Source organism: Chlorocebus sabaeus, chromosome 16, assembly GCF_047675955.1.
Source record: "Chlorocebus sabaeus isolate Y175 chromosome 16, mChlSab1.0.hap1, whole genome shotgun sequence".
Classification (NCBI taxonomy): Eukaryota; Metazoa; Chordata; class Mammalia; order Primates; family Cercopithecidae; genus Chlorocebus; species Chlorocebus sabaeus.
Window position 1 is genome coordinate 41930729 of NC_132919.1, and position 27926 is coordinate 41958654.

General features: G+C 40.1%; 1 protein-coding gene across 1 annotated transcript in view; it reads right to left on the bottom strand.

Annotated features, from left to right (window-relative positions):
* ANKFN1 (ankyrin repeat and fibronectin type III domain containing 1) overlaps nucleotides 1–27926 on the bottom strand; it is a 162011-nt gene that overhangs the window by 22416 nt on the left and 111669 nt on the right. The window contains exons 12-15 of the mRNA XM_008011401.3: nucleotides 23888–24054; nucleotides 20620–20770; nucleotides 18890–19058; nucleotides 2763–2929 (exon numbers count right to left, since the gene is read on the bottom strand). Coding sequence (XP_008009592.3) covers nucleotides 2763–2929; nucleotides 18890–19058; nucleotides 20620–20770; nucleotides 23888–24054 — 654 coding nt within the window. The remainder of the gene's footprint in view (nucleotides 1–2762; nucleotides 2930–18889; nucleotides 19059–20619; nucleotides 20771–23887; nucleotides 24055–27926) is intronic.

Below are 27926 nucleotides of genomic sequence, written 5' to 3' on the forward strand. Positions count from 1 at the left end.
TACCTGCTTTGGGAGACCAGAGCAGGCTAGAACTTTGAAGAATTCCCAGCCTGGCCTGCCTTTATCCAACCCACTTAATGGTGTGATATAAAAGAAAGAGAAAAAGGCAGTGGAGCCCTAGGCTACATGAAAAAGAAAGGAGCAGGAGTAATAGTCAGGGAGTAGGAATGAGGCCAGTGAACTCTGGGAGGAGTTTGAGAACACAATGGACTGAAGAAAGTCAGCCTTCTTGTTGGAGGAACATACTGGATTCAGGGAAGCATAAGTGGAATAAGGCAGAAACAGAACCTAAGGCATGGGTAGAGAAGTGTTCCTCTAAAAATATCTCTGGTTGTTAAGTCGAAAAACGTTAGAGCCAACTAGACCCACAGAAGTCATCTAGTCCAGTTCTTTCATTTTACATATGAGGAAATTGAGGCCCCAGAGATCAAATGAATTGTCCAATACTCCAGAGTTTGTCAGAAGATTTGGGACTAAAAATGTATCCTCCTTGATTTCTTTTTATTTTTTGTTTGTATTTAATAGAGATGGACGCTCACTGTGTTGCCCAGGCTGGTCTTGAACTTCTGGGCTCAAGAGATCCTCCCGTCTCAGCCTCCCAGCCTCCTCTGGGACCAACTTCTGATCTGTTGTTATTCTTACTATGCTCCACTATCCCTTATAGGGGTTCAAAAATAAGCCAGTCTTTCATATTCTCCTCATGCTGCGATCTTCCTTTTCCCTCCCCTTCCCCACCATCTGTGTTCCATTTTTACTGGAAATGAAATCAATGAAGTAAATGTTTTGAATGTTTAAATTCTACATTCTCAGGCCAATGGAGAAAGTAACTTCTCAAAAGTTATTTCTCTATTCTGAGAGGTCACCTAAGATATCTCATTCACAGGATGAGGAAAGTAGGATAAACCTAAAGATTTGTCTGCTCTCCACTTTGCAAGTAAATTACAATATTTTCTTCCTGAGTGTTTCAAACACCTTGAATCTCACATATTCATATTTCAAAGAATTTCTCCTTCTTGTGAATGAATGAATGAATGAATGAATGAATATACAAAGTATTACACATTTACTGTGTACCAGGCATTCTGCCGAGTGTTTTATATGTATTATCTCATTGAATTCTCTCAGTAACATTATGAGGTAGCCTATTATTATCATCCCTATTTTACAGATGAGGAGATTGGGACTGTTGGGACTACAAGAGATTTCTTTGCCCAAAGTTCACAGCATTTGTTCATCTTAAGTCCTCATTACATCTTGTCTGGATAGCTATAATAACTTCTTATTTGGTTTCCCTGCCTTTAGTCTTGTCCTTAAATCCTTATTTGGTGAGCATGACCAGAGTAAATGCTTACAATAAACAACCAGCATGGCTGTACCACTGTATACGGAAAGAGTATCCTTCCCGTATACATAGATTCAAGAGTATGCTCGAATCTACCCTAAACAGAATTGTGAGACCCTGTAACTTAACTTTCTTCAAAACTTTGGGTAGCTCCCTGTTGCCTACAGAATAAAGTACAGATTTCTTAATCATGGCTTTTAATAAAGCCCTTGGGATCTGCTGTCATTGCCATCTTTCATTCTTGCCTGATTTCTACCTCTCATCACTCGATTTATGTCCCAACCAATAGCTTGACTACTTATCATTCCCCAAATACTATTTTTCTGCTCTGTCTGCCTTATCTGTTTATACCTTCTCTTTGAATGCTCTACATTCTATTTCACCTTACTATAATCTAACCTATCCTTGTAGGCCAGGCTAGATATCAATTACATCCTTCACGGGAATGTTTCTGATACAAGGGAAAGTAAATTTTTACTTCCTTGTGTTGACACAGAGCTTATTTGTTTCTTTGTTTTGTTTTGGTATATCTTTTTTTGGCACCTAGCACATTTTACAAGTTATATTTACACACATTTCTTATCTACCTTGATGGATTTTAAACTCCTTAAGATCAGAGACCATGTCTAATTCAACTTTATATCTCGCATACAGTGCCTGACACCTGGTTGTTTAATAAAGGTTTATCAAATTGAACTGAATATGTATTATAGTGATATTTATCATGGGGCTATTGCTATTCTACTCATTTTGTGAATTGAATAACTGATGGACAGAAAGATTGACAGGTTTGGCTAAGGGATTCAGAAGCAATTTCAGGCCAGATCCAAATTCTCTTGACTACTAGTCAGTATCCCTTTTACAAGACCCTAAGGTGTTACCATAGGCTTTCCCAGACAAGACCATGGGAAGGGGAACACATTTTCTGATCTTAACAGCCACATATTAAAGTGTCAATTCTGTGAGAAAGAAGCCCAAAACATAAGGAATTTTAGTTCTAATTGGATCTGGGTTAACATAAACTGGTAGGTCATTTCATTTTCTTTTTCTCTGAGATATTGAGTTAATTAATACAATTTTTCTTTCTATTAGAATTGTCAATGGGCTACAAGGTAAGAATAATATTCTAGTTACTGCTTCTGGGGGGTGATTTTTCTCTCCTGTATGGAAAGCTACCACTATCTACCATGGTGACTGATAACAGTTCTTCGTAATATTGTGATTTATCTGTAACTTTTTCTTAAGACTCTGTTTGAAAATTTATCTCCCTGAGCTCCACATTTTAACCAACTCAATAGGCTACGTAGACATCGTGTTCTTTGAATCAGCCTGGACTGCTGTCCTTTCCCATACTTGGCTGTCGCTTTTTCCACCCTGCCTCTTCTCCCTTCCTTTTACCCCAGAAGAAACACACAATTACCTGAATGAAATCTAAAACTTGCTGGTGTCTTTGTTTGGCAGCTGCAACCTCGCTGTCTGAGATCGCTTCCCTGAGGGACTGTTGGGTATTCAGAGAATCCAGCTCCACAACAGCAGAAAGGCGGCAATACAGACTAATAAATTTCTCTCTGTAGCTGCAAAAATGAACTGGAAAATGGACAAGCAAAATAAAACATGTTAAGATCTGGTATCAAAATAGAGAAATTCATACCTCAGAGAAAACAAGTTGAATGAAAACATGATTTATTAATCCTATCAGTGGAAAATATTAAGCCATAAATAAATTATAAATGTGCTCTTAAGGGGCCAGTTGTCTGGCTTTAGTCAGACAGTATTCCCTTTTAAGGTTTACCAACTCCTAGTAAGGTATGGGGAAGTGGGGTTGGCTAAAGCTGCAGTTATGTGGACGTTTCCCTAAAGTTGGGGCTGAGTGTGTGTGTGTGTGTGCGCGCACACACACATATATACACACACATACTGGGAAAATAAGCTTGCTTATCACTTTAAAGAAAAAAAGCCAAGTAGCAATTTGAAACCTAGTTTTGGGTTTCACATCTGATTTCCAGTACATATCTTGCCTACTCCTTTCCAAGGCCAGAACCCCCAGAAGACAGAAGACATCCTTTTCTCAGTGTCTTTGGTCTGACTGCAAAACTTCCCCAAGGGCCTATTATGATAGGCTTTGATCCTCTTCTGCCTCTCCCCTTCTTGGCCCCTCTGGATGGATGATAAGAGCTGTTGCTGCCTGGACAGACCATTTTTTGCTTTCAGCAGACTTGGTTTTCTTCTCTCAACAGATAATGGGACAGAGACCACAGGAAAGAGTCCAGCCTTCATCTCCATCATTTCCTTTTTTCGGGAGGAACAGAGCAGTGTAGGATTGAGCCTAGTGTAGGCAGCTTGAGATGGTCAGATTTCCTGTACTTCTCTGACCAGCTCTGATCCTATACCGTAACTTCGGATTCTAGTAGGATGAGGAAAACACCCTGTTTCAGACTATCATAGTACTGGTTTCTTCCTGGGCATTGATGAATTTGGAGACTCATTCTTCAAGAACCTCTTTTACTCTGTTTACCTCTGACCTGTACCAGTGTGTTCCATGCTTTGGAAATAGGGCTGTTACAACTCACAAGTCTGTTGAAACATTTTTATTCTGGCTTCTTTAGCGAGGAATTCTAGGAAGAACATCTAATTACAGGTAGTAATTACAGGTAGTAATTAGATGATGATTCCTGAGACCCAGATCTGGCCATTTAGGGAAGCTAAAACCACACTACCTCAAAATGGGGCATTGGTCATCTCTGCACCTCAATGAGGAAGCCCTACTTTTCTGCATATTGAGAGACATTTCTGTGCACCCTACAATTCCCATGTTACCACTGCCTTCTACTTCCTTGCTTTCTTTTTCTCTGGGGATAAATCTTAGGTGAATGCCAGGGCAGTGTGCTCTGTCTTTCCTCCCATGGAAGTAGAAGAGAAGAATGGGGTGAGGGTGTGAGTGGTCCATCCTTACTCCAGTTATGCCTCATTTCAAGGAGGTGTTTCTCAACTTGGGAGGCCTCTGTCTTGGGCTTGATTTTTCTCTGTGGTGTCAGATCCTTCCTTCCCATCTTCTCTCCTCTGTTTAGCACTTTGTTTGCCTGACACAGATAACTGATTTCATATGCCCTCTCAGTAAATGACAAGCTATGGAGCTTCTCCCAAATGATCTAACTCTCATACTATTTCCCTGCTTAAAGACTTCTACAGAGCTCCCTCTGGACCCGAGGATAAAATCCAAACATCTCCCCATAAGGAAAGCTCCCTGCGATCTAGGATTTGAGTATATTTTCAGTCACACCTTCCCTCATGCTGCCACCTTCCAGCCCTAGTTCCTCATCAGTCCTAAGCTTTGGTCAAGCTGAACTTACTACGAGTCCCTTTATACTTCCATGCTTTTAATCATGCCTTTTCCTCCTCCTCACACACCTTTCTTTACTAATACCTCCAGGTCAACTTGTGATACGTAAATGTTTTCTCCTCAGCCAGGTTTTCACTGCCATCTCCCTGCCAGGTGGAACTAGTTTCTCCCTCTTTTGTGCTCCTAGATCACTTGTTTCTAAACATTTCATGACACTATCCTACTACATTGTACCTAGCTGTTTACTTGACTGCCTTGGCATTAGATTGGGATTTCTTTGAGGGCAGGAACTACGCCTCCTATTAATTTTTATGTCATTGAAACCTGGAACATTGTAGCTTGTCAATTAAGGTTTATTGACCAAATGAGTAAATGAAAAAATGCATGAACGGATCTTCGAGCTTTCGCCCGAAGGCTCCTCTTTTCTCCATTGTCTTTCCTTTACTGTGGGCTTGATTTTCCTGTTTGGAAAGGTGTTTCAGGTCTGTGATATTTCCTGGCAGCTCCACAGGAAGGAATCACCACGACTTTTTAGCTTACTCTTGACCCTAGTAGCTCCCTGAATGTGTCTTTATGACTTTCAAGGAGGGATTATGTCCTGTTAGCACTTGACAGATGTCCTCTCTTGGCTGGAAGTGATGAGAGTGAAGTGTCTCACACCCTGCCTTTCTAAACCAAGTGGTAAAAAAAAAACAACTGACTTTTTTCCCCTTTCCAAAATATGACTGGAAAAATAGAGAGAGGCACCGAATAACTTCTTTAAAAGAAACACTATCAGTCTGAGTGAATTCTTACAAGCTAGGGTATCCACAGCTTTCTCTTGTTGTGTCTCCGTGGTGGGAGCCTTGGATCAGTGGGTGGTCTCACAGCACCCACACCGTCCATGCCATGCACCACAAGTGAGTTATGAGGAGGTTTCAACTATAACGCTTCAGTTTCCCCGCTCCTGTGGTTTTTTTTTTTGTTTTTTTTTTTGTTTTTTTTTTTTAAAATCCAGACCCTTTAATGTTACTTTAACATAGTCTTTTGTGGTTTAGCAATGATACATTTGGTAGCCATAACCGAGGCAAGAAAGATAGACTGGAAGCTTCTAATTTTTAAAAATGTGAATCTCGTGCATTTTACGGATAAAATGGTAGAAGGCTACAATAATGTCATTAGCTGGACCACATGATTTGTTAGTAATTCACAGACCAAGACGAATTTTCTGTGGTATTTTTCTCCCTCCTTTTTCTACATAAGATAGTGGCAGACTAAAATAAGGTTGGCATCAACACTAGGAGTATAGTACAGTGGAAAGTACGTGGGCTTAGCTATCTGACAGACCTGGGTTTGAACCATACTTCTGCCACTCACCACCTGTGTGACAGTGGGCATGTGACCTCTGGGAGTCTCAGTTTTCTCATATCTAAGATAGGGATTATAATGCCTACCTAGGATTAAGTAATACAATGTATATAAAGTGCCCAGCATAGCATATGGCACATATCTGATACAAAATAAATGTTTGTCCCTCCACCACACCTTTTCACCACCCGTGAAGAATGAGGCATTTAGTGGTAGTGATTAGAATATTAAAACAGGACTGGGATTAAAATATTCTTCCTAAGGATGTCGAACTCACTAAAATCCTAATCAGTCTGGGCCATGTGGCCTAGTTTGGAAGCCAAGGAGTCAACGAGATAACCTCCTGGGGTCAGTTTAGTTCAATGAGTCTTTGCCAAGGTGTCAGAAAGAACTGAAGCACAAGGTGCACCTCTAAAGATTCCTAGTAGTGAATGAGTTGACAGGTGGAATAAATCATGTAAAATAAATCATGTAAAATGGGTATTAGGAATGAAGGTTGACACTATGCCATTTCTCGCAAGCCTGTGGCCTGAATTCCATTAGGCTCACTGCTTGGATATTCCATAGGTTCCTTGAAACTCATCATTTGTCATACTGACCTCATCATCATTCCCCTGCCCCAAACCTATTTCTCCTTCCTATGGCCCATTTCAGTAGATGGTAACATTATCCGTCTAGGCACTCTTATTCAGACTCTCTGGCTCCTTCATCTTGCTCTTCAGCCACATCAAATCAATCACAAAGTTTCATCATTTTAACTCCTAAATTCCTCATCTCTCTGCTCTCTCTTCTATACCCCCACTGAGGCTGCCTTGGTTTGGGCTCATGGACCCATGAGATATGACCAGGTGGACCCATGAGGTAGTCTCTTAATTTCTTAATTGTCTCATCGTATCCAATGTCAGCCTGATTTATTTGTTTTTTACTCTCCTGCAATCAGTCCTTCATGAGCTGTCAAAATCTAATAAGACCACATCATCCCTTTTCTTAAAATCTTTTCTTTGCTTCCTATTGCCTATGGGATAAAGTTGTACCCCCTTAGTGTTACATAAGTAGCCATGTTACATAAGTAGCCAAAAGATTTTGATCTTTTAAACTTTTAGCTTCATCTTCTGTCACTCTTCCTCAGGTGCCTTAAGCATCCATCACAGTGAGCTACTAAGAGTGTACTTAATCAAGCTGCAGGTCTCTGAGCTTTTGTACATACTGTTCCTTCTGCTCAGAATGATTTTCCTTTTCTGCCCGCCTTTTCTTTCCCATTCTGAATGTCTGTTTATCCTTCAAGATACAGCTCAAGTATTATCTCTGTAAGGAAGAATTAGATGTCTTTCCTTTGAAACTCAACAGCCTGCCTCGTATAGCACTGCTTTCGTTTTATGAAGACTATGGGTAGGGATACCTATATCCTCCAATGGATTTTGAGTTTGTGATGGGCAGATGGTGCCTAATTAATGTCTGTGTGGTTCAGTCCCAGCACAGTACCTGGCATATAGCAGAAGCTCAGTAAATGTTTGTTGAACGAAGGATGTAGCCAAGCACAAGCCGAGCATGAAATATATAATACCAGGCCTCAAACTATTATTTTTTAAAATTCCCTAGTTTTTTTTTTTTGTCTTTCTAGTCCAATTGGTGTAAATCATAAAGCCAAGGAAATCAACAAAAACCAACTTTCCTTGTTATAGGCCTGCTGTCAGTTGTGAGCACCCACAAGGTCAGGGCAGGGTGACCTCCTCTGTGCAGGCTAGGCAAGTCCTCAAGAGGCCACATCACCTGATAGAGTTTCTAACGGCTCATGATGCTGCTTTTACTTCTGTTCCTGGGAACTCTGTAAACAGTGATGCTTGTAGGCCCCCAGAGACATGCTTTATTACTGCAAAAGGGTCCTATCCTGCTCCCACACAAAGGATGGTAGAGTGTCAACCTTCAGGCTATGGAAAGAGAAGTGGGTTTTTGGTGAATCTGCTTCGTCCCAGCTCAATCTTCCTCATCCAGGTCTCACAACATCCTCCAATAGGACAATTTCTCTTGACCCTGCAAGTAATCCTACGAAGGAATAGCCTGTGGGTTTGCTGCAGTCTAGTCCTTATTCTAGGAGACAGAGAACTAAGCTCCTTTATCATTTTGTTTTTGCTAGATCTACGCAGTGCTGGAATAGGCAGAGATGCAGTTTCCATAGCTAGTTAGAAAGTTATTTATGATTCACTTAGGCCACTGGCAGGAACAAGGTCAGTTTGCCAAATCTCAAATTATTTCATGGGGACAGGGATGACTTATACAAGTCAAACTGAAATATAGTGCAACCCTTTATTCTATTATAATTTACATATTCCCATAATTCACACCTTTTTAAGTTTCATTAGAATTCTCATGTGGTTATTAAAATTTTCTGAGTTCTGACTGAATTTCCAAAAACATTTTCTCCTTTCTCAGAAATGCTTAGTATATCTCTTGACCCTTTACTGTGTAACTACCTATGAATGGAATTTCCTACTTATAGAAAAAACAATGCTTAGCATCCTTCTTAGAGAGGCTTAGGTCCACTGTAGCAGGCCCTTGGAAGTTCCCATATAAGGTGTCACTAAATGCTTAGTGGCCAGATGCCTAATGGAGGAAGTAGTTATGATAAACTTCCTCTTGGAAAGCTCTGATTGCTTGGGGATAAGATGGAGTTTGTCATGATTCTTACTGAGACCAAGACCCAGAAATGTTTTTGAAATTGTTGCTGGTGGTGCTCAAGTACAATAATTATTGTATTAGAGCATGTATTAATTTTCTGCTACTGGCAACGTTTCTTCTGGTCCCTAAAAAAAGACTAATAGAATTGTTTATGCCCATGGAACTAAGCCCAACCAAGTGGTCTTTTCTGGAAACTTACATGGTCCTCATTAATCAGTTGGATGACCAATGATATGGCAACAAGGGAGGACTAAGAAGGTGAGAAAGTATGCCTTACTCTAGGAAAAACCATCTTAAAGTCAGGCTTTGATGTATGGCCTATTTTTCATAAATGGAAGATAGTATCTGATGCTCTCATATTGCTTCTAGCAATGTGAAGAGGTAAAACAGGTAAAAAGGACAGGCACAGTTGAATTTGGCTGAATTCCTGTGTTAACCATATCTCTAGTTTTGTATTTATGTATTAATCTCTTTGTCATAGGCAATGCTACTTAAATTGTGGTCCATGGATTGGCAGCTTTAGTATTACCTGAGAACTTACTAGAAATGTAAATTTTCCAGCCTCCTGCTGGGCCTACTGACTCAGCATCTCTGGAGCTGGGCTCCAAGAATTTGTATTTTAACAAACTCTCCAAGTGATTCTTATGCAGGTTAAAATTTGAGAAGCACCGTTCTAGGGCTATCATATCCCAAAGTATATGTTCTACGGATTATTAGTAGGTGCCACGCAAAACATTGCTCTAATCATGGTCAAATGAATTTGGAAAATGCTGGTTTAAACAAAGTTGAGCTTTAAAAAATTTTTTTAAAATTTTTTATTTTTTAGGGGGATGACCACTGGATTTTACAGAGCTTTTCATATGTTATTCTGCCGCTCAAAATCCTTCATTGGATTTCCAACATACTTAAAGTAAAATCTAAATTCCTTATCATGGCCTGTGAGGCCCTGCATGGTCTAACTCCCATGACTCTCTGACCTCATCTCTTATCTTTGTTGCTTTTGCTTACTACACTCCAGATATGCTGATCTCTTAGCCAAGCACACTCTTACTCTAAGGCCTTTGCACTTACTGTTCTCATTGACGGGAAATATTAGGTCTCTGCTCAAATGTTTCTTCTTCAGAGAGGCCTTCCCAGATCACCCAGCTGTATAAAGTGACGCTTACTTCACTCCAGTCCCTTATCCAGATTTATTTTTCTTCATGACCTTCACTTCTCTGATATCTACAATATTATGGTTTATTGATTGGTTTGTTACTTGTCTCTTCCACTAGAATGTAAGCTCTATGAGAAGTTTTTTCATTGTTGATTCTTCAGTGCCTGGAATAGTGCCTGGCACATAGTAGGTTACTCAATGAATATGTATTGATGAATGAATGAAAAACTGAATGAAGAAAAGAAATGGATGCGGTGGGGGCGGAGCAAGATGGCCGAATAGGAACAGCTCCAGTCTCCAACTCCCAGCGCGAGCGACACAGAAGACCCGCGATTTCTGCATTTTCAACTGAGGTACTGGGTTCATCTCACTGGGGAGTGCCAGACGATCAGCTGCTGCAGCCCGACCAGCGAGAGCTGAAGCAGGGCGAGGCATTGCCTCACCTGGAAAGCGCAAGGGGGAAGGGAATCCCTTTTCCTAGCCAGGGGAACTGAGACACACAACACCTGGAAAATCGGGTAACTCCCACCCCAATACTGCGCTTTAAGCAGACAGGCACACCAGGAGATCATATCCCACACCTGGCCGGGAGTGTCCCACACCCACGGAGCCTCCCTCATTGCTAGCACAGCAGTCTGTGATCTACCGGCAAGGCAGCAGCGAGGCTGGGGGAGGGGCGCCCGCCATTGCTGAGGCTTAAGTAGGTAAACAAAGCTGCTGGGAAGCTCGAACTGGGTGGAGCTCACAGCAGCTCAAGGAAACCTGCCTGTCTCTGTAGACTCCACCTCTGGGGACAGGGCACAGTAAATAACAAACGCAGCAGCTCTGCAGACGCAAACGACTCTGTCTGACAGCTTTGAAGAGAGCAGTGGATCTCCCAACACGGAGGTTGAGATCTGAGAAGGGACAGACTCCCTGCTCAAGTGGGTCCCTGACCCCTGAGTAGCCTAACTGGGAGACATCCCCCACTAGGGGCAGTCTGACACCCCACACCTCACAGGGTGGAGTACACCCCTGAGAGGAAGATTCCAAAGCAAGAATCAGACAGGTACACTCGCTGTTCAGAAATATTCTATCTTCTGCAGCCTCTGCTGCTGATACCCAGGCAAACAGGGTCTGGAGTGGACCTCAAGCAATCTCCTACAGCTACAACCTACAGCTGAGGATCCTGACTGTTAGAAGGAAAGCTATCAAACAGGAAGGACACCTACACCAAAACCCCATCAGTACATCACCATCATCAAAGACCAGAGGCAGATAAAACCACAAAGATGGGGAAAAAGCAGGGCAGAAAAGCTGGAAATTCAAAAAATAAGAGCGCATCTCCCCCGGCAAAGGAGCGCAGCTCATCGCCAGCAACGGATCAAAGCTGGACGGAGAATGACTTCGACGAGATGAGAGAAGAAGGCTTCAGTCCATCAAATTTCTCAGAGCTAAAGGAGGAATTACGTACCCAGCGCAAAGAAACTAAAAATCTTGAAAAAAAAGTGGAAGAATTGATGGCTAGAGTAATTAATGCAGAGAAGCTCACAAACGAAATGAAAGAGACGAAAACCATGGCACGAGAAATACGTGACAAATGCACAAGCTTCAGTAACCGTCTCGATCAACTGGAAGAAAGAATGTCAGCGATGGAGGATCAAATGAATGAAATGAAGCGAGAAGAGAAACCAAAAGAAAAAAGAAGAAAAAGAAATGAACAAAGCCTACAAGAAGTATGGGATTATGTAAAAAGACCAAATCTACGTCTGATTGGGGTGCCTGAAAGTGACGGGGAAAATGGAACCAAGTTGGAAAACACTCTTCAGGATATCATCCAGGAGAACTTCCCCAACCTAGTAGGGCAGGCCAACATTCAAATCCAGGAAATACAGAGAACGCCACAAAGATACTCCTCGAGAAGAGCAACTCCAAGACACATAATTGCCAGATTCACCAAAGTTGAAATGAAGGAAAAAATCTTAAGGGCAGCCAGAGAGAAAGGTCGGGTTACCCACAAAGGGAAGCCCATCAGACTAACAGCAGATCTCTCGGCAGAAACTCTTCAAGCCAGAAGAGAGTGGGGGCCAATATTCAACATTCTTAAAGAAAAGAATTTTAAACCCAGAATTTTATATCCAGCCAAACTAAGTTTCATAAGTGAAGGAGAAATAAAATCCTTTACAGATAAGCAAATGCTTAGAGATTTTGTCACCACTAGGCCTGCCTTACAAGAGACCCTGAAGGAAGCACTAAACATGGAAAGGAACAACCGGTACCAGCCATTGCAAAAACATGCCAAAATGTAAAGACCATCAAGGCTAGGAAGAAACTGCATCAACTAACAAGCAAAATAACCAGTTAATATCATAATGGCAGGATCAAGTTCACACATAACAATCTTAACCTTAAATGTAAATGGACTAAATGGTCCAATTAAAAGACACAGACTGGCAAACTGGATAAAGAGTCAAGACCCATCAGTCTGCTGTATTCAGGAGACCCATCTCACACGCAGAGACATACATAGGCTCAAAATAAAGGGATGGAGGAAGATTTACCAAGCAAATGGAGAACACAAAAAAGCGGGGGTTGCAATACTAGTCTCTGATAAAACAGACTTTAAACCATCAAAGATCAAAAGAGACAAAGAAGGACATTACATAATGGTAAAGGGATCAATTCAACAGGAAGAGCTAACTATCCTAAATATATATGCACCCAATACAGGAGCACCCAGATTCATAAAGCAAGTCCTTAGAGACTTACAAAGAGACTTAGACTCCCATACAATAATAATGGGAGACTTCAACACTCCACTGTCAACATTAGACAGATCAACGAGACAGAAAGTTAACAAGGATATCCAGGAATTGAACTCATCTCTGCAGCAAGCAGACCTAATAGACATCTATAGAACTCTCCACCCCAAATCAACAGAATATACATTCTTCTCAGCACCACATCGTACTTACTCCAAAATTGACCACGTAGTCGGAAGTAAAGCACTCCTCAGCAAATGTACAAGAACAGAAATTATAACAAACTGTCTCTCAGACCACAGTGCAATCAAATTAGAACTCAGGACTAAGAAACTCAATCAAAACCGCTCAACTACATGGAAACTGAACAACCTGCTCCTGAATGACTACTGGGTACATAACGAAATGAAGGCAGAAATAAAGATGTTCTTTGAAACCAATGAGAACAAAGATACAACATACCAGAATCTCTGGGACACATTTAAAGCAGTGTGTAGAGGGAAATTTATAGCACTAAATGCCCACAAGAGAAAGCAGGAAAGATCTAAAATTGACACTCTAACATTGCAATTAAAAGAACTAGAGAAGCAAGAGCAAACACATTCGAAAGCTAGCAGAAGGCAAGAAATAACTAAGATCAGAGCAGAACTGAAGGAGATAGAGACACAAAAAACCCTCCAAAAAATCAATGAATCCAGGAGTTGGTTTTTTGAAAAGATCAACAAAATTGACAGACCACTAGCAAGACTAATAAAGAAGAAAAGAGAGAAGAATCAAATCGACGCAATTAAAAATGATAAAGGGGATATCACCACCGACCCCACAGAAATACAAACTACCATCAGAGAATACTATAAACACCTCTACGCAAATAAACTGGAAAATCTAGAAGAAATGGATAATTTCCTGGACACTTACACTCTTCCAAGACTAAACCAGGAAGAAGTTGAATCCCTGAATAGACCAATAGTAGGCTCTGAAATTGAGGCAATAATTAATAGCCTACCAACCAAAAAAAGTCCAGGACCAGATGGATTCACAGCTGAATTCTACCAGAGGTACAAGGAGGAGCTGGTACCATTCCTTCTGAAACTATTCCAATCAATAGAAAAAGAGGGAATCCTCCCTAACTCATTTTATGAGGCCAACATCATCCTGATACCAAAGCCTGGCAGAGACACAACAAAAAAAGAGAATTTTAGACCAATATCCCTGATGAACATCGATGCAAAAATCCTCAATAAAATACTGGCAAACCGGATTCAGCAGCACATCAAAAAGCTTATCCACCATGATCAAGTGGGCTTCATCCCTGGGATGCAAGGCTGGTTCAACATTCGCAAATCAATAAACATAATCCAGCATATAAACAGAACCAAAGACAAGAACCACATCATTATCTCAATAGATGCAGAAAAGGCTTTTGACAAAATTCAACAGCCCTTCATGCTAAAAACGCTCAATAAATTCGGTATTGATGGAACGTATCTCAAAATAATAAGAGCTATTTATGACAAACCCACAGCCAATATCATACTGAATGGGCAAAAACTGGAAAAATTCCCTTTGAAAACTGGCACAAGACAGGGATGCCCTCTCTCACCACTCCTATTCAACATAGTGTTGGAAGTTCTGGCTAGGGCAATCAGGCAAGAGAAAGAAATCAAGGGGATTCAGTTAGGAAAAGAAGAAGTCAAATTGTCCCTGTTTGCAGACGACATGATTGTATATTTAGAAAACCCCATTGTCTCAGCCCAAAATCTCCTTAAGCTGATCAGCAACTTCAGCAAAGTCTCAGGATACAAAATTAATGTGCAAAAATCACAAGCCTTCTTATACACCAGTGACAGTCAAACAGAGAGCCAAATCAGGAATGAACTTCCATTCACAATTGCTTCAAAGAGAATAAAATACCTAGGAATCCAACTTACAAGGGATGTAAAGGACCTCTTCAAGGAGAACTACAAACCACTGCTCAGTGAAATAAAAGAGGACACAAACAAATGGAAGAACATACCATGCTCATGGATAGGAAGAATCAATATCGTGAAAATGGCCATACTGCCCAAGGTAATTTATAGATTCAATGCCATCCCCATCAAGCTACCAATGAGCTTCTTCACAGAATTGGAAAAAACTGCTTTAAAGTTCATATGGAACCAAAAAAGAGCCCGCATCTCCAAGACAATCCTAAGTCAAAAGAACAAAGCTGGAGGCATCACGCTACCTGACTTCAAACTATACTACAAGGCTACAGTAACCAAAACAGCATGGTACTGGTACCAAAACAGAGATATAGACCAATGGAACAGAACAGAGTCCTCAGAAATAATACCACACATCTACAGCCATCTGATCTTTGACAAACCTGAGAGAAACAAGAAATGGGGAAAGGATTCCCTATTTAATAAATGGTGCTGGGAAAACTGGCTAGCCATAAGTAGAAAGCTGAAACTGGATCCTTTCCTTACTCCTTATACGAAAATTAATTCAAGATGGATTAGAGACTTAAATGTTAGACCTAATACCATAAAAATCCTAGAGGAAAACCTAGGTAGTACCATTCAGGACATAGGCATGGGCAAAGACTTCATGTCCAAAACACCAAAAGCAACGGCAGCAAAAGCCAAAATTGACAAATGGGATCTCATCAAACTAAAGAGCTTCTGCACAGCAAAAGAAACTACCATCAGAGTGAGCAGGCAACCTACAGAATGGGAGAAAATTTTTGCAATCTACTCATCTGACAAAGGGCTAATATCCAGAACCTACAAAGAACTCAAACAAATTTACAAGAAAAAAACAAACAACCCCATCCAAAAGTGGGCAAAGGATATGAACAGACATTTCTCAAAAGAAGACATTCATACAGCCAACAGACACATGAAAAAATGCTCATCATCACTGGCCATCAGAGAAATGCAAATCAAAACCACAATGAGATACCATCTCACACCAGTTAGAATGGCGATCATTAAAAATTCAGGAAACAACAGGTGCTGGAGAGGATGTGGAGAAATAGGAACACTTTTACACTGTTGGTGGGAGTGTAAACTAGTTCAACCATTATGGAAAACAGTATGGCGATTCCTCAAGGATCTAGAACTAGATGTACCATATGACCCAGCCATCCCATTACTGGGTATATACCCAAAGGATTATAAATTATGCTGCTATAAGGACACATGCACACGTATGTTTATTGCAGCACTATTCACAATAGCAAAGACTTGGAATCAACCCAAATGTCCATCAGTGACAGATTGGATTAAGAAAATGTGGCACATATACACCATGGAATACTATGCAGCCATAAAAAAGGATGAGTTTGTGTCCTTTGTAGGGACATGGATGCAGCTGGAAACCATCATTCTTAGCAAACTATCACAAGAACAGAAAACCAAACACCGCATGTTCTCACTCGTAGGTGGGAACTGAACAATGAGATCACTTGGACTCGGGAAGGGGAACATCACACACCGGGGCCTATCATGGGGAGGGGGGAGGGGGGAGGGATTGCATTGGGAGTTATACCTGATGTAAATGACGAGTTGATGGGTGCAGCACACCAACATGGCACAAGTATACATATGTAGCAAACCTGCACGTTGTGCACATGTACCCTACAACTTGAAGTTTAATAATAATAAATAAATAAAAAAAAAAACAATAATTAAAAAAAAAAAAAAAAAAAAAAAAAAAAAAAAGAAAAAAAAAAAAAAAAAAAAGAAAAGAAATGGATGCTAACAGACTTCACCAAATTATAGAATGGAGAATAACAACAGTGGGACAAAGGGTGGCTACTCAGGAAGAGTGTGTGAGCCTCACAAGAACAGACTAGAGAGGATATTTGCAAGGCTTGGACCTTCAGGGCCTTAGGAGTCACATGTACTCTAATGATTGATACCAAGTTGTAGACTGTTCCCACCAAAGCCATTGAGGCATGGGGGAATGAATTTCATGTATTTTTTGCCTGTAATCATGGAATAACAATGACTGTTTAACACAGAATGGAATCCTGGTTAGCTCTCCAATGAAATGTTTTCTTTAATTCTTTTCTCTGTCAATTATATATCCCTGGGAAATCGTTCATTTTCATGGCTTCAGCTGTTATTAATAGACACTGGACAGATTTCTGTGTTTAGTATCCAATTTCTCTCCTGCATTTCTACTGCCAGTGAAACATGTCCACTTGGATGTTGACTTCGCACCTTCAGTCTCAACATATTCAAAGCTAAAAGCATCACTTCCTTCTATTTTTCCCCTCTGATTTCCTTACTTCTGATAAAGGCAGCAATAGCCTCATAGTCACTGAAGCTGAAAACAATGAGATTATTCTCTAGACTTCTCTTCTCATTTAAATAGTTACCTACTTTTGGGCAACTTTTTCTTTTTTTTTTTTTTTTAAATATCTGTATTTCTTTCTTTCTTTTTTCTTCTGTTTTTGGTTCCTACCCTAACACTGGATGAATAAAATAATCTTTGAAGTTTTTGACCTCTGCTTCCCATCTATCATAAACAGATTCCCCAGCCTGATGCTGGAGATATTGCTTAATATGGCCCCACCTTGTCTGTACAGATTTATGTCCCACCTTTTCCTCACATTTCTCTGATCTAGCCAAACTGGACCACTTATTCTCTTCCCAATTCTTTCTGAATTCTTCTGTTTTCATGTTTTTGCTCATTCTACTCGCCCCAAAAGAAAGCTTTTCTTTTTGTTTATGTTTATTAACATCCTGTTTGTTCTTCAACATCCCATATCAGATATCCTCCCCTCCAAGAAGGTTTTCTCATATCTTCTTTGAGAAAATGTGCTATCTTCCTTTCAATATTAACACTTCCAATTTCTGGCATATTCTTCCTTGTTTTATAATAATTTGTATTCTTATTTTACTTCTGCCACCATACGAAAGCCCCTTGAGGGAAGAACGTTCATCTTACTCGCCTCTAAATCTCCACAGTGGGCACCCAATAGACACTTATGGAAATACCCTGCCCCAAACAGTGTTGTTATATTACAGACTAAAAATGCTTTTTGGCTGAGGAACTCATTAAATGGTCATATTCACATCTAGGCCTCTTGGGAGTGGTATGGCCAATGTGATTAATTGTGTGACACAGAAAAGGTGTAGAAAGGTTAAGCAATTGCCAGTGTCATACAATAGGGAAACTAGGACTCTCAAGTCCCAGTCTACAAGTCTGATTTGAGTTTCTTGTAAGAATACTCCCTCCTCTAGAAACAATAATTGCTGTTCATCAGCTTTCGGGCATCTGAAGTGCTTGGAGCAAGGGAAACTGAGAGGCTTAAGCAAATCATCCTTGAGGGATAAATTCAGACGCAGATGCCCAGGGCTCAAATGAGACATCAGGCAGCGGCCTTGTCTGCTTTTAAGTCTGGTGACTGGGGAGCAATCCAAAGAGGGTCTGCCTCCATTCCACCCACCCACTCACTCACCCTCCTGCGAATGGTACAATTCATTTGAACTGACTGAACTCTTGCTAATTGCCTCTTACTGGCCTGTTTCAAGATGAAGCATGGGAAGGCGACAAAGCCTCCCTATTCACAATCTCAGTGGGCAGCAGGGGTCTCTGCAAAAGTAGAGAAACTGGAGCCCAGGCTATTCATTTTTGAAAGTCAGGACAAGATCTTCCACCATTCAGAATCCCACATTAAAATCACAATATTGCATCCTGGAAGACCCTGTCCATTTCTCAAATGGTCTGTCAGAAATTTAGAGTCTATTTAATAAGTCAGTGCTACTTAAAATTACAGGCTTTTTTCGCCTCCAAAGTGATACACACTCTACATTTTAATTTCATTATTATTTTTTTCTCTGGTTGGGGGTGTGGGGAGGGTGAGAGAGAAAGGGAGGAAAGGAGAGAGAAAGGAAGTGGGGAGAGAGAGGGAAGGGGAAAGAGAGAGAGAGAGAGACAGAGAGAGAGAAGGGGCAGTGCTTTTCATGCTTTTCATGAAAACATCGGTTTTTATATTTATGTTTTAAGAAAGCAGAAGGGAGGCAAGAAGTCCAGCCTGATAACTGAACTTTCTGTTTAGAATTCCTTCTTCTCCACTGGGCCTTTGCTAGGTTTCAATAATTATTGCTCAGGCACATAGTCTTGGAGCTTTGCTTTTTCTCAGACTTGTACACAGTTCTAGGAAGGGTTGTTGCCAAAGCCATCATGTGATTTATTGACCCTCCACTGGGACAAGGGGGAACAGATATAACTTTGTGATTTTATTATAAGGAGGCTGGGTTAATATTTCTAGGTGAAACAAGCTACTATACCAAGTTCAAACATCTGAAGAGGGAGGTTAAGAAACCCTGAGTGTGGGGTGTAAGGATTATTCTGTCCTGGGGCTGTACAGACGTCGTCTGAGGCAGGGAGCAGGAGAAGAAAGGACACATTGTGACCCATTTCCAACACCTCCTGTGTGTAGAGGCGGAAGTTCCTTGCCTGCAGAGGGACACGCGCGGAGGAAAAATAGGAGAGTTACAACATGGCACTTACATAAACAACACCAAACTGGCATAAAACATCTAACAAAATTACACAACTTCAAGCTTGGAATTTTTATACAACATAAATATTAGGGTTCAGCCCATTTAATAATGCTATATAAAATCAAGATTTAAGGCAGTAATGTTCCACATAAACTCTGAAAACAACATTTATGCTTCTTATAAAAGCAGAAAATGATTGCATTCTGTGGGCTTTTCAAAATGATGACTATAATTACATGAAGCAACAAAAATGGATTGAATTAAAAATCCACTCGCTTCAATTTAAGTTGGTTAAGGGGGAAAAACGTAGTTTCTGGCCAAGGACTGAGAAAATTTTACAAGTATCCAAAAAAAAAAAAAAAAAAAAGTTGTATGCACTCTTAGGCAGTTAGGCAGCCTTCTCCCAACATGTATATGTAGCCCAAGAGTCACCAATGAAATACGAGCTGCTTCAAACCTGCTAAGTCCTAGAAACCCTTTAATAGTATCTACTGTCACAAGTAGAGCTCTTACTTTTTTTTTCTCCTAGTGAACACACAGCCACCCCTAGAATAATCCAGTTGCTTCCCTATTGTCTTTACGGCATCTTGTGCAATTTAGTCTTGATTAGTGTTGGCTGCTTTAGACTTAAAATCAAAAGAGCACCCCAATGGAAGGACATTCTTAGAACTCGAATTTATCCTTCTGCCTCCATGGGTTAGAGGCCAATTCATGGTTCTCTCTTGTATTTAAAAAGAGCCAGTCACTCCTATAATGGTCTCCCAGTTAACAGGCTAAACTTGGTTCACTGTGTGTGTGTGTGTGTGTGTGTGTGTGTGTGTGTGTGTGTGTTTGGGGAGGGAGGCAGGATTGATGAACATAGGCCCCCCCCCGCAAAATTTAATAATGCTACCTCATGTTAACCTATTGGGCAGAGCCTAACAAAGTTTTACTATTTTCCTTTATGCCAACAGTTTTTCTTGAAGTTGCTTATTAGTGGAGGTTAGATTTGTGTATTTTGATTTAGATATGACAATAATTTTGACAGAAAGTTCTCTGGGAAAAAATAGCATGGCATATCCTTGGGACATTGCTGTAGATTATAGCACCATCATCCTTCTATTCTTAGAGAAATCATTTGTACATGTGAGTACACCTTTATTTATTTGTATGTTCTCTTTGCTTTATGCTATCTTGAAGCTTTGAAGCTGAGTCTGGTTGGCTTTCAAGGTAGACTAGTCATTGATTTTTTTTGTTTGTTTTTTTTTGCCAACCAGACCATAGTTCAGTGGGGTCCAGAAACGTGGACGAGGTCCAACACAGAGGAGCTGGAGGAAAGGAGCAGAAGTGCAGCTTGTGTCTACCTGTGGGCATCAATTCAAAACGTGCATGGACATGCAAGGTGGTGTTTAAGTAAAGGAAAATTCACACACACACACACACACACACATACACACACACCCCCCAGACTTAATGTTACAATGCAGTTTCCATGAGCCATAAAAAAAGAAGATAAAAATGGTAAAGTCTAGTACCTGGTGTAGAGGTATATTGATCTGCTGAAGGAGAGCTTTCACTGCCATCTGGAGCTCGTAGAAGAACAATTGCATGGGGCAGTCAGAAGTATGATCCACACTTTCCATAGATTCAGAGCCAGAAAGTTTTTGGATCCATTCCCATTCCTCTCTGTATGTTGAGTCAAGTTAAAATTAGAAATACAACAAAAGTTCAGAACACAGCTCAGAACTTTCTTAGTGTATGTGTCCAGAACCTGGATAACCAATACTCGGTGGTGAAAACTCAGTGTAATTCATGAAATTTGAACGTTTTGCCACCCAAATGGAGCTTAAAATGATCTCTTGCTAATTTCAGCTTAGTTCACCTATGAAACCACATATACCTCAGAACAGCAGGCCCAATTTGTATGAATCAGTTTTCGAGATTGGGATTCTCAAATATTTTGTAATAATTTCCTGACTGTCCTCATTTTTCTTTCTCTGCAGACCCCCTGTAAATTCTAAGATCCTACATTTTACCACAGGGGCATCTGCTGGCTAATTCTGCAGTTTAGTAACCACAGGACTCTGGTCCAACTCAGGCAACAAACCACTTGGCACATTTCAACCCTGGCCTGTTGTAATCATGGAGGATATTTTGGTTTTTCTCCCCTTCCAAAAGTTTGAGGAGAATCACAAACAGGAACACCAGACAATTCCAATAAAAGGAACCAAGGGACGCATATCACTGCTTCTATCCTCCTTACGAACCAGTCATCTGTGTCTTTATTCTGCATGCTCTATAATCCTTCCTAATGAACTTTTCCAAATGTCACACAGAAGGGAAGGGAAAAGAATGGCAGTGGGAGGAAAGCACATCTGGTTTGCCCCCAAAGACTGCTCTTCAAAAGGAGCTTGGAAAGATCAAGGTAAATGCCTCTTGGGTAACATTGTTTCCACAGGTCTTTCAGCACAAGTCTCTAAACACATTCAGTTGGCCCAGTTTCTTCTTCGAACTCTGCAGGGAGCAGCAGTAGGCTCTCAGGAGCAGGCTAGAGAGGAAAGGAAAGCCCTCCTTTCAGGGGATGGAAAGAGAGGAGGTGCTGACATAGGTTCCCACCCTAGTGAAAACTCTCCGAGGCTTTCCCCAAAGGGCTCTACCAACCTGGCCTCCAATCTGTGGGTCAGAACACCAAATTGATTGTGGCATGAGCTTTTCATCAAAAACCACTCTCTTTTAACTAACTACCCTCTTAGAAAAGTTTCTGTTTTCAAGATATCTGTTTCATTTCAAGTCTCACACTGGACAAGACTATGGAAAATTTACCCTTTGTCCAAGTAAGAAAAAAAAAACCCTCAAAATTAAATCCTACTTCAATCTGGGCATACTGTTGGCTTCACAAATAATTGAAATCTTCGAGAACCTGCTTGGGAACTATTTTTTTTTTTCTCCCATCACTGATACGGAACAAAATGAGAGTTTTGTGACTAGCATATGCACTCATAAAACCTAAAGGACAACAAAGCTAAAATAGGGTTTGTAATCAAGGTGGAAAATAAATTACCGGTAGGACTATCGTGAAACACCTACCGCTAATCAGTTTCTGCTAGAAGGATAAAGGAGATGGAACTGACAGAGAAAAGGTTACTGGAATCTTTTGTACAAACGAAAACTGGATCCTTGGCAAGGGAAAATTCACTGGTATAACCACTAGGAGATGGAGTCTAAGCCTTTAAGACACAAATCTAGAAAATGGATGAGTGTAATTATTACTAAGTCAACCCACAAATGAACCATGTAACCTTTTGGGAAGGACTGAGGCCATAACGAATGTTGATTGTGGCAGTGACCACCAGATGGCAGACTTAAAATCCAGGTGTAGTTGGTAAGTGAAAGGAGAGAATATGGTAGTGAGTTCCCTCCTCCTCCTCCTCCTCCTCCTCCTCCTCCTCCTCCTCCTCCTCCTCCTCCTCCTCTTCCTCCTCCTCCTCATTTCCTCCATTGTCATCAAGCAATACTTAAGAAACCTAGTGAGACATTAGAGTTGATAAAGTCTTGCCACTTGAGGGATCACATTTTAAACGACCAAATTAGGGTCTCCTTTGGCTAAGCAAAGCCATGAGTGTAACTGGAATCTAGTTTATACTCTTTGGGAGTGTCTAGTTTATGCCCTTTGAGGTCTGAAGAATTCTGGATAATTTCTTTTTTTTTTTTCTTGTCTATTCCTTCCTTTCCTTTTTTTCTTTTCTTCTCTTTCTTTTTTTATGTTGAGCACAATTCAGTTCATTATAGCAGACTTTCAGAGGCCTGCTATGAGGGTTGTAAAGTTGAGCCAGATTACCAAGATTGGGCAACTTTCCCAAAGCTAACAGGGTAATTCACCAAATGCCAAACTGTACAGTAAGTTTCCAGAAGCTCGGGCCTTGTTACTTCTTTTCTTCCATAGAGAATTATAAGGGTTGTAGAAAACATACAAGGTCCTCAGGCCAGAAAGTTAGAGTTAGGGAGAATGAGGGTGAGGAGATATTTTAAGATAGGGGGAATCATTGGCTCTATAAAATCTATTCCTATAGGCCATATATAAAAACAGAAAACAAAAAGAACATGACTGTTTTAGATTATACAGAAAATATCCTGGAAATAGCAATGTTGAAAGAAAAGGTCAGCTGTTCAGTAACCAATTGAACATCAATGGTTGTACCATGAGTAATGCAGAGAGGAATGTGAAAGGACAGTGTCTTCTTTAATGGGCTCATGCCTTTCACCAACCATCAGGCAAGCTCTCGTAATTCTAGCGTTAAAACTAAACTCTGGCTGGGCACGGTGGCTCACGCCTGTAATCCCAGCACATTGGGAGGCTGAGGCGGGTGGATCACCTGAGGTCAGGAGTTCGAGACCAGCCTGACCAACATGGTGAAACCCCGTCTTTAACTAAAAATACAAAATTAGCTGGGCGTGGTGGCATACACCTGTAATCCCAGCTACTTGGGAAGCTGAGGCGGGAGAATCATTTGAATCAGGGAGGCAGAGGTTGCAGTGAGCTGAGATTGCGCCATTGTACTCCAGCCTGGGTAAAAAGAGTGAAATTCCATCTCAAAAAACAGGAACAACAAAACAAAACACAACAAAACCAACAAACAAAAAAACCCAAAACTAAGCTCTGCCCTGCTCCAGTGTGGCACCTGAGGACACCTCACCGTAAAAACTGCACTGGGAAGTAACACTTCAGTTTCCTTCTGGAACATCAAGTTGGTCATTTGAGCCACTGTTTCATCACAAGGAAAATCTTAACTCCTGATCACTTACCTAGAAATGTTATTGTTTTCACGGATCTTTACGTGGCAGAGAATGTTGGGCAACTTTTGGGTAACGAGAACTTTGATTTGATCCACAGAGCTACAGAGCTTTAGGTAACCCAGATATAATCCAGGAGAGAGACGCTGATGACTCCTTTTGTGATAGGAGAGAATATCCTGTAGAGTAAAAAAAAAAAAAAGAAAACAAGAAAACACCTTGAAGGGCAATCTCAAATCCTTTTCCTTTCTAAGGCAGGCTGGTCATGGATGAAAGGAGTTGTCACTAAGTAATTAGGTGAGAAACCTCAGGTATACCATGAATGCTGGGGAAGTGGTGGCACAGCTACTGTTACCTTCAGGGGAATTCTCCTCTTGGCCAGTAATCAGTTTTTAATATATTCTATATGCTTATTTGCCTAAGATTTCTGTGCCAGCGTAGATGTGTGAGTTGTGTTTGGGAATAGGTGGTGGCGGAGGCAGCTAATAAAGAAAAATAGAGTTGATAATTTCTGTCCTTGAAGATTTTAATGTTTAGCTGTGAGAAATAGATATTTGCAAGTGTAAAAGCTGACAGAACAGTTACGGAAGCTTTGTAATTTCTGGATTGTTAAAATGGAAAAGTCGTTTAAGTAAAACGATTTAAAACAGAATCCAAATTTTACAGTAAGTAGGCTCCTTATCTTGAAAATTAAAAAGGTACTGCCAAGAGGTTTATTGAATTTTATGTTAACATTTAAGTTGTAGCTATAATTATGCACTAATTCTGAGAATGAAGAAAGAGTGAATCAAGCACTGGTTCTTTTTTGGCTTAATTTTTAAAACTAAATTGTATGATAGCTAAAATGCTACTACTTATATTTGACTTTTAAAATGTAACGATGAAGAAGATAATGTTTATAAAAGTATTTGAAGTCTTCACATTTTTTTCCTGGCATCTTTTACAAAATGTTGATATTCAAGTCACACTCTTATGAAATCCTTGTTCGTGTTATGTTTTGCAATCCTTAACTGGTCTACCACTTCTAGATTCTCAGTTATCAGTGACTTTGCATGTTATTTGATTAGATCTCTACATCATCAGCTTCACTGAATTCTGTATCTTTTACAAGATTTTCAATTTTTCCCTGTAATGGATTTTCACTGAATTTGCATTCTATTGTCACATCATAATATTCCAAAAACAGCAGAGACTGAACAAAGCTGTTGATTCAATAGTAAGTGTCAACCAAGTTAAGTACAGGGATGTTTAAATGGAATCTTGTTTTTTATGTGGTCAGTTCTCCAGTGAACTATTTGGGTTGTGACTTTTGATTCTCTATACAACTGCAGGGACTCAGATAATGAATAATTACAAGATTCAGATACCATCCCCCCATATCAGTAGGTACAACTTTTTACATTTAGGCAGTGGGGAGTTGTGACACAAAGTTAGGAGTGGTGAATCAGGTAACTTATTAATATGGTTTGGATTTGTGTCCCCATCCAAATCTCATGTTGAATTGGAGGAGAGGCCTGGTGGGAGGTAATCGGATCATGGGGGTGGGTTTCCCTCTTGCTGTTCTCATGATAGTGAGTTCTCACAAGATCTGATGATTTAAAAGTGTGTGGCACTTCCTGCCTCACTCTCTTTCTCCTACTCTGCCATGGTAAGACGTGCTTGCTTCCCCTTCACCTTCTGCCATGATTGTAAGTTTCCTAAAGCCTCTCAGGCATGCTTCCTGTTAAGCCTGCAGAGCTGTGATTCAATGAAACATCTTCATAAATTATCCAGTCTCAAGTAGTTCTTTATAGCAATGTGAAAATGGACTAATACACTTATGATAGGAGAAAGTTTCCTGTAGGTTAGAGCATATCCTGGTTTTCAAAAAAACAAGGGTTAAATAACTAAGAGAGTAAAGTTCAAGTGCCTTATCACAAAAAAAGTGATAAGTGAGGTGATGGATATGTTAATTAGCTTGATTCAGTCATTCTACATTGTATACATATATCAAAACATCAGTTTGTACCCCACAAATATATTCAAATATAATTCATCAATTAAAAATAATACCAATGAAAATAAATATTTTTTTGAAAGGGTAAGGTAAAGGGAATCAACTCTACCTTTAAATTCAGGGAAGGTGAGAAAACAAACATTGAAATGTCTATAGAATTCTATATGGAATGGAAAAGTATGGGATCTTCCTTGATCATCATACTCTGAAGGAGTGATCTTTCCTCTGTTGAATTAGCCATCTGCAACATCTAACAGATGTTATTATGTATTGTTTCCTCTGTCTCATCCTTTATCAAACACATATTGAGTCCCTATAATGTGTCAGGCACCATGTGAGACATTGGGGTTTCAGGTGAATATGATGTCATCCCTACTTTTGAGGAGGTCAAAAAGGACAAGTTAACAGATAATCACAATATATTGAAATCAGTTTTATAATAGAGGCAATGTTGGCATACAGCAGAAGGAGTACTTATATTTTTCTTCTTTCGTGTTATTTTCTTGAACTGGACTGTGAAATTAATGGTAAGGCTATGTTTTTCATTGCTTTCTGTCCTTAGTACCCAGTACTTTTCTGTACTATGAAATGATGGTAAGGCTATGTTTCTCATTGCTTTGTGTCCTTAGTATGCAGTGCTTTTCTGTATAAAATAGGTATACAACATGTGGAAAATTAGGCCAGATACCTTAAACAGACCATAAGGGAATAGTAGAAGAGGGATAGAATAAGAGTGGTCACAACTGGGAGAAACATCTAATAAGCATGCACAGAAAAGCAAAATGTAAACAATTTTTTAAAAGATCACTTGGCCAAAAAAAACAAACAAACAAAAAAAAAAAACAGGCTAGAAAAAATTTGATCTCATGATCAAGAAGGAATTCTTATTAGTACCAGGACGGATAAGGCTGAACTTTTTAATGTCTTCTATCCTGTCTCTATAGCCTAGATCACAAGTAAGTAGTTGACTACAATAAATTCAGTCAAGGTGGAATTTGGGAAATGAACACTAATCAAAGGGAGAGAAATGGTTAATGAGGAAAGGAAAAATGGAAGTATTCAAATCCACTGAATTTGATGATATGCACCCTAGGGATACTTGCTACACAAGCAGATGTGGCTACAGACTCACAGGTCATTATTTTTGAGAAGTCATGGAGAATTAGAGAAGTCCCTAAAGACCAGAAAAGGACAAATATGGCTGTCTTTGAAACAGGAAGGGGAGAAACATAGAATGACCCTAGTAATTAAAGACCGCCAACTTATTGATCTTTAGGAGAAACGAGAAAGAACCATCAAACAATCAATTTGCAGTCATCCAGGAAATCTGGAGACACTAAAGAGCAGTCAGCATGGTTCTGTGAAGAGCAAACCATACAGATTACCTTAATTTATTATAGCAGTAGAACAGGATTCCAAGACCAGGGAGAAGTCTCCAGTGTAATCTGTTATACTGGATAACATGGGAAAAATAGAATCTGGACCACATTGCTTTTACCAAGCTGAATATCTGAGTGGGAGATTTGTACATAATGGAGATGGTGAATAAATAGTAGACATATTATTGAGTGATGGTCCAGTAGGGATTGGTCCTGAGGACCCGTCTGTTCAGCTTATTTACTGACATTCTGGACAAAGAAATCAAGAATGTGTGCATCAAATTTGTGGGTCCCAAATTTGGTATGGTTTTGCCTTTCTGGAAAATAGTAATAAAGTTCTAAATGACCCTATGCATTGGAAAAATAAGCCTATGATAATTAGGGTTGAAATTTAATAAGAAAATGTGCTTGTAAAGACCTACACCCAAGATTACAAATATAGGATAGGTAAGAGTATCAGAGGAAAACATGTGGGGGTCAGAACTGACCACAAATAGAATGTGAGTTAGAAGTACACTGTGGTTATATAAAAACCAACAGCATTCTGGGATAAAGTAATTCACTCTTTCATTCAATTTTTTAAAAGACTATCATTGAGCATCTACTCCGTGTTTTCTTGCCTTTATGTTGTCATTTTTCCTTCTTTAAAATGTTTTGGAGCCTGAAAAATGTGTGG